A 20,000-nucleotide genomic window follows, 5' to 3' on the forward strand; every position below is an offset into this window, starting at 1 on the left:
GCCTAACAATTACACTTATACTTACCCATCCCTATAAGCATCAATCATAATCCCTGCTACGTGACCTGTAGTAATAGGAGCTGACCATAGCAGTGACTCTGTACAGATAGACATCAGTATAGAATGTCATGTTCCATACTTTGTAATCAAGAAAAGTTATGCAAATATAGAGAATAACTCACCTACTATTCTCGACAAAGGCATGTCCAATGTAAAGGTAATCTTAGACATGTCTGTCAAAACATAAACAACAAAAATAGGTACTTTTACCATGGACAAATATGTATAAAAAAAGAAATCACAACAAAATTAATCAAATTACAAAACTTAAATAAGAAACCTGACTTGTCACTCTGAAGTCATCAAGATCTCCTTATAAACAATATTGTTTGTTGTAGGTGTATAACTTTGAAGATCATCAAATGAACACTCCATATTAGCGTTATCCTCAAGTAACACCTTCACAGCATGAGGAGACCGTGCTCGTGACAACGTGACATACAATTGCCCATGAGTAAACACTGGAGTCACCAAATACAACCCCAAGACATTTAGGGTTTGGCCTTGTGATTTGTTTATTGACATGCCAAATGCCAGCCGCACGAGAAACTGTCTTCGCCTCATGGTGAATGGTAGTTGGGCCTCGCTGCATATAAAGGTAATCCGTGGAAGAAATACTCTTTCACCAACTTTAGTACCAGTGATGATTTCAATCTCCAAGACTTTAGAGTGAAAGACCTTACATATCATCCGTGTACCATTACAGAGTCCACGTCTTAGATCCAAGTTACGAAGCAAAATAACAGGAGTTTCTAACTTTAAAACCAAGCAGTGAGATGGATATCTGCCCCGAAGGTTGATTGTGTTCAAAAATTCTGTGGAATATAGGAATGAATTTTCATCATTTTCAAGAATTGAATCTGCACTGAAATATTGCTTAGGCTCACCAGGCATTGCATCCAAACCTGTCTTATTCACAATATCCACTTGACTGTTTATCGAAACAAGAATAGCACGCTCACTAAAGTATGAAGCATATGTCATAGTGATAGCCAATTTAGAGTATACCCAATGTACCAAGTCTTTAAGAGTCGATCTTTGCAATACCATATTACTTGGTAGTGTCACCATCGTATTATTATCGCTACAATCCACTCCATTCCCAATATTCATGACCCACTATTTAAACTCATTGCATCCATTAGTATTGCTTGATTGAATACGCATATTTCCAGTTAACTTTAGAACTTTGATAGAGTTCCATAGAAAGGAACGACACAATGCTGCATTAACAATATCCTCACGTCTTCCTTTCATAATAACAGGCAAGATTTATCTAAAATCTCCCCTCATTAATACAACCTTTCCACCAAATGGCTTATCTGAGAATAATACATCTTGTAAGCTCCTATCCAATGCTTCAAAAGCATAACGATGAATCATTGGAGCCTCATCCCAAATAATGAGCTTACAAACTCTCAAAACCTCAGCAAGTTCCTCAGTAAGTTGTCCATGTATAGGGATTTTGCAAGTTGAAGAATTGTTTAGCTCCAGAGGTATCTTGAATCTAGAATGTGCAGTACGTCCATTCGCCAAGAGTAGAGAAGCAATACCTGACGATGCAGTGGCCAAAGCAACATACCCTTGTCCACGTACTCACGCAAGCAAGCAATTATACAAATAGGTCTTGCCCGATCTCCCCGGACCATCTAGGAAAAAAATGTCACCTGCATCTGTCGCAATTGCATGCATTACAGCATCGAAAGCAACACGCTGGCTATCTGTTAATGTTGACTCCATAGCACTTGACAGGTTAGATTGTTTGACAGTATCAAAAGATCTCTCTTCCAAAAGCAATCTATTTTCACCCAAGACTTCCAAATCAGTTTTGTTTAGTTTAGGCATTCCTTCAAAATCTGCCAATGTCCGTCTCTGAGCACGAAGAATTTCTTCTAAATGTAGTAGTGCATGAGTTTCAGCTAATTGTTCAATACCAATAAACTGACCCCTGCTTCTCGATAACTGGTATAGAAAATCTTCTATCATTTCTTCTCGAAATCTCTTCCACAATATTCCTAGACAGGAATGCATGCATATACTCTCTCTCTCTCTCTCTCTCTCTCACACACACACACACACACACACACACACACACATGTACACACTGCACATACACTAATATAAATGCACACTCTCTCCTCCCACACAAACTATCTCCTACGTAGAAATTATCTGCCTCTCTCACTCTCTCTCTCTCTCTCTCTCTCTCTCACACACACACACACATGTACACACCGCACATACACTAATGAAAACACACACTATCTCCTCCCACACAAACTATCTCCTACATAGAAATTCTCAGCCTCTCTCTCTCTCTCTCTCTGTCTCTCTCTCATGCACACACACACTCTCTCTCTTCACGCACACTCTCTCACATAGAAACTCTCTCTCTCTCTCTCTCTCTCTCTCTCTCTCTCTCTCTCTGCAACCGGACCCTTTAATTTTCTTGAAGAGAATAATCAAAAACTCATAAAATTTATCAAATATTAAAACAACTACTTGAATTAAATTGAAAATTAAAGCATATAACAAAACATAAGATAAGAGAAAGAAATACATCACCATCAACACAAGGCAACACAAGACTGGGTTCAATCTTCCCCCCCCAACGTGAGTGGCTTCTCCTCGCGTGGGTATTTGTGATATATATCAAAAGTAGGCTTTGAGCCGAAAATAAAGTATACATCCATATTTGGACTTTGCCATTTAATTAGCCTTTGTCCTCAATTAACCTTTGTCCTCAAACCTTCTAAGGTTTGCACAATTTTTTTAATTCAATAATCTAACTTGTGCACATATGCACATTACAAAATAAATCAACTAGTGCTCGTACGCACACTGTACAATAAATTGATGCGTGCGCACACACACATCACACTGATGTTAAAATAATATCAATCGCCATAATACAGCCACAAAATATTGTGAGATCGGTCCACACACCATGACTCAATCCACCATCCGTGCGACACCTAAATCGGTACCCTTGCACTGTGCAACATCTAAATCGATACCCTTGCACACCTCATCACCTAAACTCATAAACATAAACCACGTCAGTATAGTAACAATCAATTGACATCACATCAATCAATCTTAACGTGTTCATGAGAAATAGGCATCATAAAAAGTATATAAATCAAATATTAAATGACCATGATTATCATTCAAATAACATGGGTCATAACACACTCTCTCTCTCTCTCTCTCACACACACACACACACACACTTAAATAGATTTACACACATATATATAATTTTAATTAATTAAATTTTAGATTAAATTTTAATGGTAGGGATGAGTGGTGAGGTGTGCTCACTCTCAAATAAATGCATCTTACATGTAATCTCTCTCTCTCTCTCTCTCTCTCTCTCTCTCTCTAGTCTCTCTCTCTCTCACACACACACACACACACACACACACACATGCACATGCACACCCTCTTTCTCTCACATACACATGCACATACTCTCAAACGTCGAAACTCTCTCTCTCTCTCTCTCTCTTACACACACACACACATGTACACACATGCACATGTACTAATGCAAACACACACTCTTTCCCCCTACACACTCTCACACATAGACTTCTATGTCTCTGTCTCTCTGTGTGTTTCTCTCTCTCTCTCTCTCTCTCCCCTCCACTCACCATTGTGTGTATGTGTTAGTGTGTATTTGTTGTGTGTGTATGTGTGTGTACATGGTGTGTATGTTTTTATATATGTGTATCCATAGCGAGTGTCTGCATGTACGTGTGTGTGAGCATGTGAATATACTCGTGTGTACATCTATGTGTGTGCACGTGCAGGTGCATATGTGTGTGCACGTGCAGGTGCATATGTGTGTGTGTGTGTGTGTGTGTGTGTGCATGTCCATGTGTGTGCACATGTACTTGTGTATGTGAGTGTATTTATGTGCTTGTGTGCATGTATACACATATGTGTATGTGCAAGCTTGAGTATGTGTGCAAGTGTGCATATCTCTATATGTTGCACGTGTGTCCATGTGTGCGAGTGTGTGTACGTGTGTTTGTATACGTGTGTGTACGTATCATGTGCTTGTGTCTGTGTGTTATGTGTGTATGTGTATGCATGAACATACATGTGTGCGTCGATATACATATAAATCTATTTATATATACATGCTTACATACCTATAGATACACATACATACATAATATATATACGTGTGTGTGTATGTATATTCTCTTACACATGCACATAATATATATGTTTGTGTGTGTATGTGCAAGCTTGAGTATGTGTGCAAGTGTGCATATCTCTATATGTTGCACGTGTGTCCATGCGTGCGAGTGTGTGTATGTGTGTTTGTATGCGTGTGTGTACGTATCATGTGCTGGTGTCTGTGTGGTGTGTGTGTGTGCATGAACATACATGTGTGTGCGTCGACATACAAATAAATCTATTTATATATACATGCTTACATACCTATAGATACACATACATACATAATATATATAAGTGTGTGTATCTATAGGTATGTAAGCATGTATACAAAGATTTCATTGAAAGATGTGAGATGAGATCTTCTTAGATTCAAATTCAAAATTGCATTGGAAGATGTGAGATTTGGCTCTTCCTCAAGCTTGCAGGAGGAGTGGTTATTTTGAACTAGCCCCACCCCCTTTGCCCACGTGGAGGAAGGTGGGGTTGTCCTTAATCCTCTATAGATATATACAGAAGGGCAAATTTATGTATGACCCTTCTTTTTTATAATAAAAAAAACTCTTTACTCTTCAAAGTTGAAGGGTATTCTTAACTTTGAAGTTTCTTTTGAAGGCCACTTGTTGTAAAATGACCCTTCTTGTGAAGGGTAAATCCCCCTCGAAGGGTATTGTAACCTTCAAATTCTGGTCCTGCCAACACACAACACCCCAATTATTTAAAGTCAATAAAAAAGGAATATTCTTGGCATTTTGTGTATGTGTCATTTAGTGATTCGCTAAAACATGGCACTAAACTGGCCCTTACATGTGCTTAAATGTTTGGAAAAATAAAAAAATGTAAAAAACATAAAATTCAAATATCAATTCATCTTCAGGCTAGGTATCCAAAATGTGTTTAAATTTCAAATTGGTCACCAGATGAAAAATCCCCCCCAAAAATTACTAGTTTTTTGTTAGGTGTGCTTAAATGGGCCCCTTTATCTTACTGTGCCTCAATTTTGAAGCTTGTCGAACCCTTCTTGAAGCATTTTATCCTTCACTCACAGAAGGGTATAACAATCACTTCTTAACTCAAAAATGTTAGTTTAAATTTTACCTCTCACATGAAAAATGGGTCATCCTTCAACAAAGAGCCTAGGGTATAAAGTGGCACAACCAGGGTACAAACAATTTTATCCTTCAAAAAGAAAGGTAACTAATTAGCAACAATGATCAAATCATGCGATGTATATTCTTTCTAATTAGATCTTTCATGGTCTACTTCAAACCGTGTAATGTATGCTCTTCTAATTGGACCTTTCATGATCTACTTCAAACCATGTGATGTATACTCTTTCTGTAGTGTAATAAATACCACCTTCTCTCACACAAAAAAAGGAAAAGTATAATTTTAAGAAAAAAAATAAAATCATCCAATGACCTAGCGCTCACATTGTTCACAGCCTAGTAACTTCAATTTGGTTCAAAAAGTGTATCCAAAATTGAAATTAACTCACTCCTCAACATTGATGCCTTGGGAAGGCATTTTAACCCTTAGATAATCCAATAATTCTCTCTCTCTCACCCCCATCCCCCCTCCTACTCTTACTTCTTTTCCCAAAAAAGGAGAAAAGCTTCATTTTGGAACTTGTTTTATTGTATCATTCTTGTTGGTCCTCCTAAGGGCTATGCAAAGATGTGTGGTTTTTTGAATGGTCAAAAAGAGCTATGTGAAGTTGTGTGAATTTTTTAATGATCAATCTTGGATATGCTCTTTGAATGATTGTTATTTGTCTATATAAATGTTTTATACATTATTATACATTGTAATTACAATTTTAACTTTGAAATAAGTAATTTTAATGACTCTTTTTTCCGCCTAACTTCATCTTTTGTAATAAATATTGTCTCATTGATTATTTATGCTTTTCTCTACTTTTTAGAATTTCCAATTTTTAAAGGAGGTTGGAAGCCCTAGAGGCTAGGTTTCTATAGCCTTGGACCCTAGTGCTCAAGGAGTTTTCTCTATCGATTTCATATGAGTAGTTTTTTAATATTGATTAAGAAGGGGGGGAACTTACCTTAACAAGATACCATTTGAGAATGACACGTTATAACTTGTTCTTTTTCTTTTGCATGAACCTCTATTAGCTTAACTATAAAAACTTGTTGAATGGTTACACAATGACCCATCCCCTTGGAGAAATCAAAAGGAGGAACCAAAAAGGGATATAGATAAACCAATTCCTCCCCCATGAGCACTCCCTTCTCACTTTTTGGAAAGTTTGAACCAACAAAGCGCTTCCCCCTCCATGAGCACTCCTTTCTCACTTTTTTGAAAGTTTGAAATGATCATGCCTTAGATCAATTAGTTCACATTATAAAATGTGGTCAAGAAATATTAGAAAAAAAATGACAAAGAGAAAGACCTAGTTCCTATTTTTTTTGGAAGTTCAAAATGATCATGGCTTAGGTTTATCATTGTGGTTGAGATATGCTAGACAAATGCTAGGGCCATGATCAATAGTAGTCTTTAGTAATCTAAATGTTGTTTTCAATGCTACCATAATCAATAGGGCCGCAAATTTGATTAAAGTCTTCCGAATTTCATTCTCTTCTCACATCTAAAGAATTAACTTGCTCAAGTGCATGCCATGATGAGTTGTTATCCTTCTTTTCCCATAGAAAAGAAAACGGGGAGATAAGGGGTATGAATATTCATCTCCCATTTTGTCCCAAATATTCTTTAAATTACACTTAATTAATTCACATGAATTGAATATGATACAATTAGCTCACTTAAATGAGACATGAGATAATGCAAAACATTTGAAAGCCACTACAAGGGATTAGGTGTATACCGTGGCTTTTGACTTAGGGTGATTTTGTAATTTTTCCATGGGGTGGAGTCGAAAATGGCCTAAAAAAGGCATCAGAGTCATATCCTCAATAATGGCCTCAAAAATACACTCTTGAATTCATGAAGTTTAGATTAATAATTCTATCAAATAGTTGAGTGCTCTTCCAATATGTTCACATCAAAGAAATGTTGTTTTTTTATCAACCCTTCAAAAATAAAATTTTGGGCAATGACCCATGGGATCACATTGAAGAAGGAATTAGGGACTATGATATAGAGCCTAGTAACTTCAAATTAGTGAACAAGCAAATCAACAACAAGGTGAAAACTTCACGAAGGCCTTCCATAATCTTATTTTTGCAATACAAATTTACAAATTAAAGTGTGCACAATTGAACAAGTCTTATTTAAAAACTAAAATTTTGCAAATTAAATCATGTATAATTGAACAAGCAAATGTAAGCTCTAGGATTTTAGGGTTTAGGCATGCATGAATGCTTCAATTGAAAACACACATAAAGTTGGTCTCAATAGAGAGAGAGAGAGAGAGAGAGAGAGAGAGAGAGAGAGAGAGGGAGAGCCCTTTAATTTCTAAGTGTAAAAGTCCTTTAATTTCTAAGAGTGAGAGTGAGTTTGTGAGAGAGAGAGAGAGAGAGAAAGAGAGAGAGAGAGAGAGAAGAGACAAAGAGAGAGAACACTTCAATTTCTACCTATATTTTCCAAATTGTTGCCAAAAGGTCAAACTAGTTGAATTCCATGTTTGTGCCACATTTTTGTAAAATAATTGGATGAGGAAAGATGGATTTTAGAGGATGAGTGGAACTGTGATGGCTGTACGCCCTCTGTAATAGGCCTGGTTACAAGCTCTCTTGATTCGGTTACCTTTTTTGTTCCCCTGAGTGAGTGAAGCAACAATATATCGCACCTTCTCAAGGGGAGAGCCAAAAGGCTGGCTCCCCTAACAAACCAGACCAATGTGCCTCATAGAATGGAAAGGAGAAAGACTCCAATAAAGGCTATTTCCCCTAGGCCTAGCATTGAAACCTCAATTGCACAAGCTTTGGCGATGGCATCTCTATCTCTATATCTCTATATTATCTTAAGGAAGAGTTTCACAAAGCTTCCACGTGGCAAGAATTTGGAGGTTCTAGAAAGGGAAGAAGAGGTTTGGGTAGCATTTGATTTTGGAAGCCTCAAAGAAGTGGGAAGTAGGGGTTCCCAACTAGTACCTTTAAATGAAAGGCCAAAACACTCCCCAATGCTTGAAGATTATCCTATCATGAGTACAAACACCTTGTCTAATACTGAGGCTTTCTTAGCCATAGCTCAACAAAATCTCTATTTTTTGCCTCTTATCCAACAACAGCTTCTGATACATGGTTCGCATGATCTTCTGATACATGGTCTGCATGAAATCTTAGTTGTCCATGCTCATGGCACACCGAGCAAAACACGCCTCCCTTTGGCTACAAGGGAAGGTTGGAGGTGCCGTTGTTCAATCCATTATTCTCTCAGGAGCTCGGAAAGGATGGGAGGAATGAAGGGAAGTTCTTAGGACCTGGCAAGACAGTCACCCCCAAAGACGTAGTAATAGGAGAGACACCGTTTTTTGAATAAGCAGGAGCTCATCATGCTTCGGAAGGCCCTCTTCAAGAAGAGCAACCTCTGTCCAGACAAATTCATGAGGAAGGTGTTACTATTGGATTTTCTATGCAACACCATCAAAGAGATGTTGCCATTAAGGCCCCTGTTGCTCTTCCTTTTAACTTGGTTAAGAAAATTTTGTAGTCCGGGGCTCTTATCAGGTTTGTCCATGGTCCTAGACCCCAATGGAGATTCTTTGGGGTTGGATAAGAAATAACTCGAATGCAAGGGGTGCATTCTTAGATCAAGCTCAATTCCTTCCAAACAATTTCTTATGATTCCTTTTCAAGGAAGAAGACATGGCACTTAATGTGCTTGCTGTGCGGGTCACTGGATGATTCGCAACACCCCACTTTCCCTAGTCGGGTGGTCGCCAAAGTTCTCCCCCCATGGACCAAAGCCGATTAAATGTCCAATTTGGGTAGAGGACCCTGACCTCCCACTTCACTTGTACCCCTTCTTGAAGATAGTTATAGAACCGTTAGGGAAACTCATGTGGCAAAGGTCCAAGATGGACCTTAACCCAAGATGGCATTCTCAAGCCCTTGTTGAAATGGACCTGAAGGAGGTGATACCAGAGATCTTACTATCAATCTAGGGAGTGAGGATCTATTCATAATACAGTAACCTACTATCTACAAAAATATTCAAAATGTTTGCTTCTACTATAGCAAGCTAGGCCACTTTGTTAGAAACTGCCCCTTGAAAAACCCTCCACCTGCTCATGAGAAAGAATTCCCTCAACAATAGGAAGAGGAAAGCAAAATAGAGAATGACACATTTCATCTTGTAGGAAGGAGGAACGGATCAGATAGACCACAACTAGGTAAACAACCTGCCAAAAAATAGGAATTGCAATTGATACACCTCGCTTCTTGTAGACATAGCTGATCCATCTCAACAAGAAGAGGAAAAGGAAGAAGATGTATATTTTTTTCAGGGCACACGATAGGAAAATGTGGTGTACCAAGACATGGACCCCCAATTTAACAACTTGGAGAGAGAACTAGACGAGATGGATTTCCAAAATGAAATCCCCTTGGTTAATAACCTCATGTTAACCTATGACGGACATTGAGACGTACTAGGTTTTACGTCATTAATTTAAATAGTCTGAGTCATGGGCCGGGCTTGTCGGCACCATATGTTAAGGATAAAGGGATTGGGTGATCGCCGATGAGAGACGCACCTTGAATATCAGCAGGGTAAGGGTTAGGATCGGCCGGCCATGTATGGGCGCCCATGTGTGAACGACCAAGTCACCTATAAGAGTCAAATATAACCCTAAAACCCTCATTCTCATGTGTTGTGAATACAAGAGTGCTCTTGCCTTATCTCCTTGGTTTCCTTATCCTGCGTGTGAGAGAGAGAGAGAGAGAGAGAGTGAGGAAGCGATCGAGCACTGTGTAGCGGCACGGCGGCGAGGTGGTAGAGAGGCAACGGCGGCTCCTCCTTCACTGCTGCGACGCGGGAGTCCTTCACGGCGGCGGCGGTTAGAGCGGTGAGTGACACACCTTTTGCATTCTGTTTGAGCTTGCTTTCCTGGTTGTATGCTTGCAGCCATTCGTGGCTCGCATACGGTGTTCGGCAAGTCCCCAGCTATGACCTGTGCGGCAAGTCCCCAGCTACGACCTGTGCGGCAAAAGCGCACACCTCACCTCGGAAGAGGCTAGTATTTTTGTCTACCAGTAAGACACCTATAGGGACTCAAAAAATTCTCCAAGTCACCTATGTCAGAAATCAAGGAAAAATAGTTTCTCAGACAATATTACCCCATTAGTAGGAGATGTCTACCTCAAAGAGAAGAGTCTCTAGCTTAGGGCCGATAAGCATGGAATCCCAAATTCCTATGGAAAAGGTTCCCAAGGTTGTGGGTAAACCACCCCCCAAAAACCTTAAGAATATATGATTAACAAAGTTATTTCCTACAACCTCAAGGGGCTAATTGACACTTTAAGGGCAAGAATTATCAAAAACTGGTTGTTTCATGAAAAAATCCAAGTGGATTGTCTATGTTTACAAGAAAATAAAGTTGTAGGTGACCTTTTGAAGAAAAACCTTTAGCTTATCTCTAAAGAAATGAAATAGTTATGTACAAACCATCCTCATGGTAGTGGTGGAATAGCCATGCGTGTTCACATTAAATGGGGACATCATTGATCATTAATCAATCTAAAAGACGGATTACCACCATTAAATTCAACATTGGATTTGCATAGTACCTTGTTTTAGTATATGCAACTGCTCCAACAAGTTATTGACCATCCTTGTGGAACTCCTTGCTTTAGCTAGACCACCCCATTATCCTTGTTGGGGATTTTAATATGGTCGAGGATCCCTTTGATAGATTTCAAGGGAAAGGTTTGGCCCTAAGAGGGCAGGAGTTAATTCTTGGATGGAATGCAAAGACTTTCATGAATGATCTAAAAGATATATCTATCTCTCATGACTTCACATCTAGGTTAGATAGATGTTACATGTCCAATAATCTGGCTCTTCATTAAGTATTGTTGTACCAAGGTTAAAGTTATGAACTCAATCCAACTCTCAAACTACAAACCTATTATGGTTCTATCATCAACAAAGCTCGCAACATAGTGAAAGACGGATGGTTCCATGCTAATGCTAATATGTTCTAGCTTCCTTTGGTTCATAATGTTGTTGAAAAAATATGGAAGGATTCCTTCTTATATGTCAGGTCCCCATCAAAAGCCTAGGCTGAGGCAATCAGGCCATCCCAAGACCTTTTGAAGGATGTCAAAAAAAGGGTAGATTGAGCCAGATATGATAGGGAAAGAAAGAAACTTGAGGAGTTAAGAAATATGGAGTTAAGAAACTTGAGGAGTTAAGAAATATGGAGGAAAAGATTGACTCGGGAGAATTGGAGCTTCAGCCCCGCTTTCTCCATGCCAAATCATAGTTAAAGAAAGAGGAAGAGATAGAATGCAGGCATGTTCAAGCATTTCTCAAAGAAAGAGGAAGAGATAGAATGCAGGCATGTTCAAGCATTTCTCAAAGAAAGAGGAAGAGATAGAATGCAGGCATGTTCAAGCATTTCTCAAAGAATGGTAGGCAAGTAAGTTTGATAGACCAACAAAAGAAACATTTGCTATCTTAAAAAAGAAAAAATAAAAGGAGTCGATTCCCATACTCTTAAATCAAGAAGGAGTGCATGCTGAATCTATGGAAGAAAACTTGACTATTGTCAAGAATGATTTTAAGTCCACCGAGATAACTACGCCCATTGAAAGATGATAGGCTTGCGCTAGAATTTCCCGCACTTGGGCATCCAAAACTTAAACCTATCTAATAAGCTTGATCATTAGACAGCTTTTCTCATAATATTTACAACATTTATAGTGCCTTTTCATGATACTTAATATGCTACTTTGTCTAGAGTAGAGAGTGCCTTGTTAATCCTGAAGTGGGGTTAACACCTCCACCTTTTTTAAAATTAAAACCCACATAGGTTGGTATTAAGACTTTCTTGGTCAACTCTCATATCCCTTTTATATGATCCATTTCATGTGTCAATTTTAACATATTTTAATCAATTCTTAGGTGTTTTTATCCATATATTATTTATTTCCCTAGGAAATCCAATTACTCCTTATGGACCATAGAAGAATCCCTAATCTAACCTAAATTAAACTTTTTCTAAAAGCTATGGTCTTGGCATAGGGGGTGTTTCCATGGGAATCCTTCTACTTAAGTTTCCTTATCATTTGACTTTCCTATATATAAGTAGGTTAGAAATGGGTACACAGAAGCTATCCTAGTTAACCTTCTCTTTAACTTCACTTAAAAAAGGATTTGAGATCATAGTTACTGCTATAAGTAAAGAGACTTTTCTACTGAGTGCATTTGTAACTACATTCTCCTTCCCTAGCATGTACTTGATCTCAAAATCAAACTCCTACAAAGTATGCCATCGTCTTTGATGCTCATTGGGACCATCTTGAATCAAGATCCACTACAAGCTTATATGGATGGTCAGTTGATTCATTAGTATGAATCTCTAACCTAAGAGATAATGTCTCCATAATTTTAATGCATAGGAAACTGCAAGTAGCTCCACGTCATGGGTAACACAGTTTTGCTCATGAGGTATGAGCTTTCTAGACTCATAGGCCACTACATGACGTTCATGCATAAGCACTCCTCCTATGGCAAATCCACAAGCATCTACTACTACTTCAAAAGGTTTGCTAAAATCTTGTAACTTAAGAGAAGGACTAGTTACCATTGCAACTTTCAATTTGTCAAAGGCACTTTGACACATGGGGCCCTATTGAAGAGTCCATTGAAGAGGGGTATTCATCTTCTCAAAAGAGCAATCACACAAAGAGGCTATCTGAGTATACCAAGGTATAAAGGTACGTCACCATCTTTATAGCGAGGTATAAAGATATGGCACCATCATGTTAACCCTAAAAATCCTATGACTTTCTCTAATGTTCTTGGTTTTGTCCAATCTATGATTGCTTAACCTTGACGAGGTTTATAGAAATTCTATCCTTGGACACCAAGAAACCCAAGTACTCATCATGGTCTATGGAAAAGATACACTTACTCTTTTTAGCAAAGAGCTTATGCTTCTTAGAATCTCCAAGACTTTTCATACATGCATTTCATGATTAAAAGCATGCTTGGAATATACTAGAATATCATCAAAGAAGACAAGGATAAAATCATCTAAGTGATCTTTGAGTATCTCTTGCATCAGATGGTTGAATATGGTTGAATATGGTTGAATGTGGTAAGGGCATTAGTTGACCCAAAAGGCATCAGATGGTTGAATGTGGTAAGGGCATTAGTTGACCCAAAAGGCATAACCATGAATTCATAGTGCCCATACCAAGTATTGAATGGTGTCTTTATAATGTCCTAAGTCCTTCTCTCCTTGATTCTAATCTAGTAGTATCTTAACTTTAAATCTTTTTTTGTAAAGAACAGGGACCCATGTAGTCTATCCACATGAGTTCATCAAGTCTCGAGATATGATACTGATTATTGATGGTCAATTGATTCAAACCTTTATAATCAATATATAACCTAATTTCCCCAACTTTCTTCTTTTAAAAAAGAGCAAGTGCACGGCAAGACAATATAAATCCTTACCTATTGCTTCAATGCTTACTATTTTTTTATATATCAAAGCATGGGAAGCTTCTACAAAATATGCATGTTTTTCCTTTCTATAACCCCATTTTTGTGTGAAGTATTACCTACATGTAAACTGTCTCTTTATCCTATGTGCTCTCAAATAGTCAATGAATTCATTGGGGAAATATTTACCCCCACCATTTGAACTTAGGCATTTTATGTGCAGGCCTTTATCTTTCTCTACCATAGCTTTGAAGCTCTAAAAGTGACTAAAAAAGGCTCTCTAAACCCTAATTCCAACACATATGTGTCAATCCTTCTCAAACATTCTTAATAATTTACTTCTTTAGTAATAATAAGATGCTAGAAGCCTCTTAAAACACTATGAATAAGATGCTAGAAGCCTCTTACAACACTCTTAAAAAAGGCTCTCTAAACCCTAATTCCAACACATATGTGTCAATCCTTCTCAAACATTCTTAATAATTTACTTCTTTAGTAATAATAAGATGCTAGAAGCCTCTTAAAACACTATGAATTCCTCCCTAAACTTGCATTGTTGGCATATCTCTTCTCTAAAAACCTTGCAAAACTTCAACTAAGGTGATTCCACTTTGAGTAGAGTGAGGGTGGTTATGTGTTTGCTAGAATTCAAATTTGGTTCTTAGACCAAGGACTTGGAAGGAAATTCAAAAGCTCATCAACCAAAATTTTCTTCCATCTCAATACAAAGCTAGGGCATGTCAACAATGGGATATGTTATGCCAACTTGATAAAGAAATTGTGCGGATATATGTGGATAAATTTTGGCAAACACTTGTCCAACTTCGGGCCATCGAGAGAGTGCAACCAAAGGACCAAAGGCGGAAGTTCATAGCCAGATTGAAGTTAGTCATTTTAGAGCGGAAGTGAACATGTTCCATCCTCATTCTCTTCGCAATGCCATTTCTTTAGTGACAAACACTGCGAAGAAAAAATGGTTTTTCTAGGGAAAATATAGTGGCGGATTCTCACATTTCTCATTTTCCTTGATCTAACCCTCTTTCCAAACCTTTTGAGAAATTTCAACATAAAGGTGAAGTAGCGACGAGGGACAATGGTTCACAAGAGAATGGAAAGAAGACCAAATCAACAAAGAAAATTAATAATGGAAATCAAAAGCCTTGTGTGATTACATGCTACAAATGTGACAAAGAAGGACATTATGCATAATACTAGTGCCGAGGGGGAAGACAAAGAATCAAGTTGCGATCATGAAATAATAATGGAAATCAAAAGCCTCATGTGATTACATGCTACATATGTGACAAAGAAGGACATTATGCATACGAGTGCCCAGAGAAGATAAAGAATCGAGTTGCGCCCGTGAACATGATCGAAGATGAAGACAACATGCATGCGACTAACTAAATCAAGAGAGTACTCCAAATCATGACTTCTATGACTAGCAAGGTAAACCTAAAACTCATTCTTGTACATTATTCAATATGAAAAGAAATTTATAAGTCCATAGGTGACCTTTTGCAAGAGGGAAAAAATTCTTCTAGGGAATGTTTAATAATTTCCTAAATAGTCAAGAATAGTGCTTAGTTAAATTTAAATTATTCATCAAAATAGTTTCAATGTGACTGATATGTACTTTCTAAATGTGGAAGAAAATACACCATTCACTATTAAGACTTCAGTGAACTAACAATGCACATATGCTTTTTTATTGATCACTAAAGGATATATGCACTTATTGTCATTTCACATCAAAATAGTTTCAATGTGACTGATATGTACTTTCTAAATGTGGAAGAAAATACATATTAGACCATTCACTATTAAGACTTCAGTGAACTAACAATGCACATATGCTTTTTTATTGATCACTAAAGGATATATGCACTTATTGTCATTTCACATTCAACCCATAGATTTTATTATATATAAAATTACTTCAGTTTATTATAATTATCTTATCTCAATACCAAGAAAAATTAACAAGTTGTCTGTGAAGGATACTCGTGTTGGTTTCTGCGAAGGATACTCTTTTTGATGTCCGTTGTGATGGATATTTTTAATGATATTTATTTGTGATGGATAACTTATCACAATTAAGTGTTGAGAGCGATTCTATTTGGGTGGATACTCTATCCATCACTCTTTTCACTTACTAAATTTAAATATGAAACTGACGACAATTTCAACCCAAGCAAGAGGGATGCTATGGTAATTAATTTATTAATTATTGGGTGACCCAACAAGTGAAAAGAATATCTTGGTTCAAGTTGATTGTTGTGAGTGAATCCAATCAACGGTAATGCATGTGAGACATGATGTTATGGGCTACCACACCTCCAAGAGGGAACCATGTGAGCTAAACTTTTTGGGGAGGGGAAGTGGTGGGGACAACTTTAAAAAGGTAGAGGTAGTTATTAGAAAAAGAGATGTACATATTGTGACTTATGGGTTAGAATATAAAAAAGGGATGTACATATTGTGACTCATGGGTTAGAATATCAAAAAGTAAAGTGAGGTCTAGGGCATTGGAAATAAAATATTCAAAAAGTAGAGTGGGGTCTAAGGAAGTAGAGTGGGATCTATGGAAGTACATGGATGTAAGGCCTATAAAAAAGCTCCAAAAGTAGGGATTATTAGCCTTGTCTCCCAAGTTTAAACTCTTAAGCCCTTAAAATTAGCAAGTTAGGCAATTTCTTACCAGTGCTTTTTTAAGTCCAAAATTTCCCGCTCCTTAGATGTCTCAAAACATTAACAATATGATTTAGTCATCATAAGACTATGCCCTGCTTCCTAGACAATGGACTATGCTAAACATCCATGGCCAATGTATAGCACAAATGATACATAGTGTCCACCTTACACCATTCCTAAATCCCTTCCAACATCATTCAATCAAACCACAACAAGCACAGCCCGACTAAGCCACAACAACATTACAATTTACTCTCTCTCTCTCTCTCTCTCTCTCTCTCTCTCTCTCTCATCCCAATGAACAAAACCATTTCATTATTAAAATCTTTGTATATTCTCCCTCTCTTCTCTCTTAGAAAGAGATCAAGATATGAAATTGACGTTATTTTTTAAATAACAACACTATGCAATGTAACATATATTGCTAGTGTATATCTAAACTTTTGGAGTCTAGACAATTGATATTTTGCACAGTAAGAAATGAGATGTGAAGGAAAAATACTTGTTGAACAAAGACAAGTTTAGGGAAAATAATGCTAAAGATTTTGTGAGAATTGAAGTTTCTTAACCCATTGCCCAACACTCATGTCTTTAAGAAAACATTTTTGGTCATTAGCACTACTACTGCAAGACCCTCGACAACCACGTGTAAAAGGTTAGCCAAAACCAACAGAGTGTAGAAGCACGACGACCTTCTGAAATTTCTCACAACCACATACATCGGCCCCATGAATACGCTTACAAGAGCCATTCCAAAAGAGTGCGCAAAACTGATCCATTTCTTCCACCGGGTCTGGTCGTTGTCGCTAGGTGTTCTCAACAGTAAATACCCGTAATAAACAACCCAATGAACTATCAGGGTAAGGAGAAAGTAAGGAACCAGAGCCTCAAGTGCAGACACCGCTGCTGCACTTAAATTTGCCACAATCATGCTCCTTGATGACAGTGCAGCAAGTGTGTGGAATCCTATAAACCAGAAAGAAAAAACAATGTATTAGATCTCCCACGGAGCTACTTCTATATCTGTATTAGAATTAAGGAGATCATGATCCTGAGTATAATTACCGGCTATAATGCCGATGCTAGCTCTTCTTGACAAAGCTGTACACTCTGGCACGGCAGATAACACAGCAACACTGCCATTGTAGGTCGCAGAAACCAAAGATGCGACCGGAGAAATAATAAAAGTTTTAGGAATTGAAGCATAGAAGTGTATGTCGATTCCGGAAGAGTCTATCTGCATGTATGCCAAAGCTATGTATCCCAAAGCTATGTGGAATTGCAAAATGAATTGAGGTATTGTTTCTAAAGATGTGCCAAGCACATTGTATAAGCTACTTGACTCTTGACTATCAGCTTCCAGATCCTTCGCACTGTAAAATCCATGGACAGAAACATTAGCATTAGACTAAATTTGGGGTTAAAAAGGGCCCTCTAAGGTTTTTTCCTCTCTGCACTTTGTCTGTTAGTGAAGGAAATTAGGGACTGTTACGTAATTATTATTAGAAACGGATGTAGTACCTACCCTTGGAAGCTGCAAGTCTTCCACAAGAGTTTGAGGAGTCTAGAGAGCTGAATGAAGGGCAAGAAGTAAGCCATACGAAGTGGATGATCGCTGGGATGGAGGGTGATCCAGAAGATGAGGCTGTTGGAGAGATGAGCCAACACCATCAGCGACACACCCACTTCGAAAACACCATCGTAGTTTCTGGATCCATGGACAAGCTGGCACAAGAAGTAGTCGGTCTTGTCCGATACGGGATCGCAGAAGTAGTCGGTCTTGTCCGATACGGGATCGCGGAAGTAGTAGGTTTGCAATGTGCTGATGTTGGTGCCAAAGTCGAATAAATAGAAGAGCGCAGAGAGAAATATATTAGTTGCTGCCCAAGTGCAGCCTGCGTGCCTACTGATCTGAGAAAATAGGCCCATATTATTATTGCCTGTGTTATACTGCGGCAGCCTGCACTACAACTATATATCCCCCAAGTCGACTTATTTGGTTGGCCCAGCTAGTAACTAGAACGCGCTACTCGTACATGCCCCCCAGTCGACGGATTTGGTTGTCCCAGCTAGTACGAACGCGCTATTGGAGACAAGTGAAAACCAGTAGTCCACACATAACGAGTCAAGACTACAGCTCTTCATGCGCTGTTGGAGACGAGTGAAAACCAGTAGTCCACACATAACGAGTCAAGACTACTGCTCTTCATGCGCGTACGAAGTTCGAACGCGCTATTGGAGACGAGTGAAAACAGAGTCTCAACAACTTACAAGATGTCACTATCTATTCACTTCTCTATTCACTTCTCTTCTCTATATTATCTTAAGGGAGGAGTTTCACAAAACTGAGTTTCACAAAGCTGCTACCTCGCAAAAATTTGGAGGTTCGGGAAGGAGAGGAAGAGGTTTGGGTAGAATTTGATTTTGGAAACCTCGAAAGACGTGCGAAAAACGGGTTCCTAACTAGTAGAAATTACAATGTACAACTTACAAGTGTCGAGACTCAAGTTACACACACATTTCCAAATTCGCATAATTTAGTGGCTTGACCCGTCCATGTGACGGGCAAGAGTATTCTTGCATGTATATTAACTTTTCCTAGTCCCCCAACCCATCCTAGGATGGGAGAGGTTTGGATACCATAGAGGAAGCCTTAACTTTGAAGACCATTTTGGCAGTCCTGATGAAGGACTTTGAAGAAAACATCAAAATTGGCATACTTGTATATCAACGCACCATGCTTTGCATAGCAGATAAAATATGTAGCTCTCTCTCCCTCTTTCTCTCTTTTATCTCTCTCTATCTCTTCTCCACCTACATAGACAAAGACACATAGAGAACAAACCAACATAGTCTCTCTTTGCATTTTCTATGTAGATAGAGACTAAGAGTGAGAGAGAGAAACTATGTCTATATATACAGGCGAGTCTCTCTTTCTCTCTCTCTCTCTCTCTCTCTCACACACACACACACACACACACACACAAACAAACAAATCTCTCTCTCTCTCTCTCTCTCTCTCACACACACACATACACACCCACACACAAACAAATCTCTCTCACACAAAACTACACATATTATAGTCTTTCTAAATATACACAAAAAAAATTTACTCACACAAAATTTCAAACAAATTTAACTCTCTCGCTGTCTCTCTCTCTCTCTCTCTCTCTCTCTCTATCTATCTATCTATCTATCTCAAACACAGGGAAATTACTCTCTTCTCACAAAATCACTAGATTTCTATCTCTGTCTCTCTCTTACACACCAACACACACACACCCCTTTCTTTCCTACTCAAAATCAAACAGAGATTTAAATATATGTATCTCTCTATCTCACAACACACACAAACACACTACACCAAAATACACGATTTTAAAATCTCTCTCTCTCTCTCTCAAATACACACACACACAGCAACACACAATCTTTCTCTCTGTGTGTGTGTGTACATA

General features: G+C 38.2%; 1 protein-coding gene across 1 annotated transcript; it reads right to left on the reverse strand.

Moving 5' to 3' along the window:
• Positions 1 to 17,029: 17,029 nt before the first annotated feature.
• On the reverse strand, positions 17,030 to 18,579 carry LOC147623878 (uncharacterized). Its single transcript, XM_086820516.1, has 3 exons — positions 18,065 to 18,579; positions 17,605 to 17,912; positions 17,030 to 17,505 (listed from the first exon to the last, which is right to left on the reverse strand). Exons 1-3 carry the CDS (start codon positions 18,466 to 18,468, stop codon positions 17,123 to 17,125), a joined length of 1,095 nt encoding a protein of 364 aa, XP_086676642.1. The 5' UTR covers positions 18,469 to 18,579; the 3' UTR covers positions 17,030 to 17,122.
• Positions 18,580 to 20,000: the final 1,421 nt, after the last annotated feature.

Source organism: Cibotium barometz, chromosome 26 (genome assembly GCF_041138505.1).
Source record: "Cibotium barometz isolate CiBa-2024 chromosome 26, ASM4113850v1, whole genome shotgun sequence".
Taxonomy (NCBI): domain Eukaryota; kingdom Viridiplantae; phylum Streptophyta; class Polypodiopsida; order Cyatheales; family Cibotiaceae; genus Cibotium; species Cibotium barometz.

What these genes read in the sequence shown, in the direction of transcription:
- LOC147623878 (XM_086820516.1), bottom strand. Translation starts at nt 18,468, where the DNA reads ATGGGCCTATTTTCTCAGATCAGTAGGCACGCAGGCTGCACTTGGGCA. An exon ending in AAGACTTGCAGCTTCCAAGG is followed by an intron (nt 17,913 to 18,064) that starts GTAGGTACTACA and finishes TGGATTTTACAG; the next exon opens with TGCGAAGGATCTGGAAGCTG. An exon ending in TAGCATCGGCATTATAGCCG is followed by an intron (nt 17,506 to 17,604) that starts GTAATTATACTC and finishes TCTGGTTTATAG; the next exon opens with GATTCCACACACTTGCTGCA.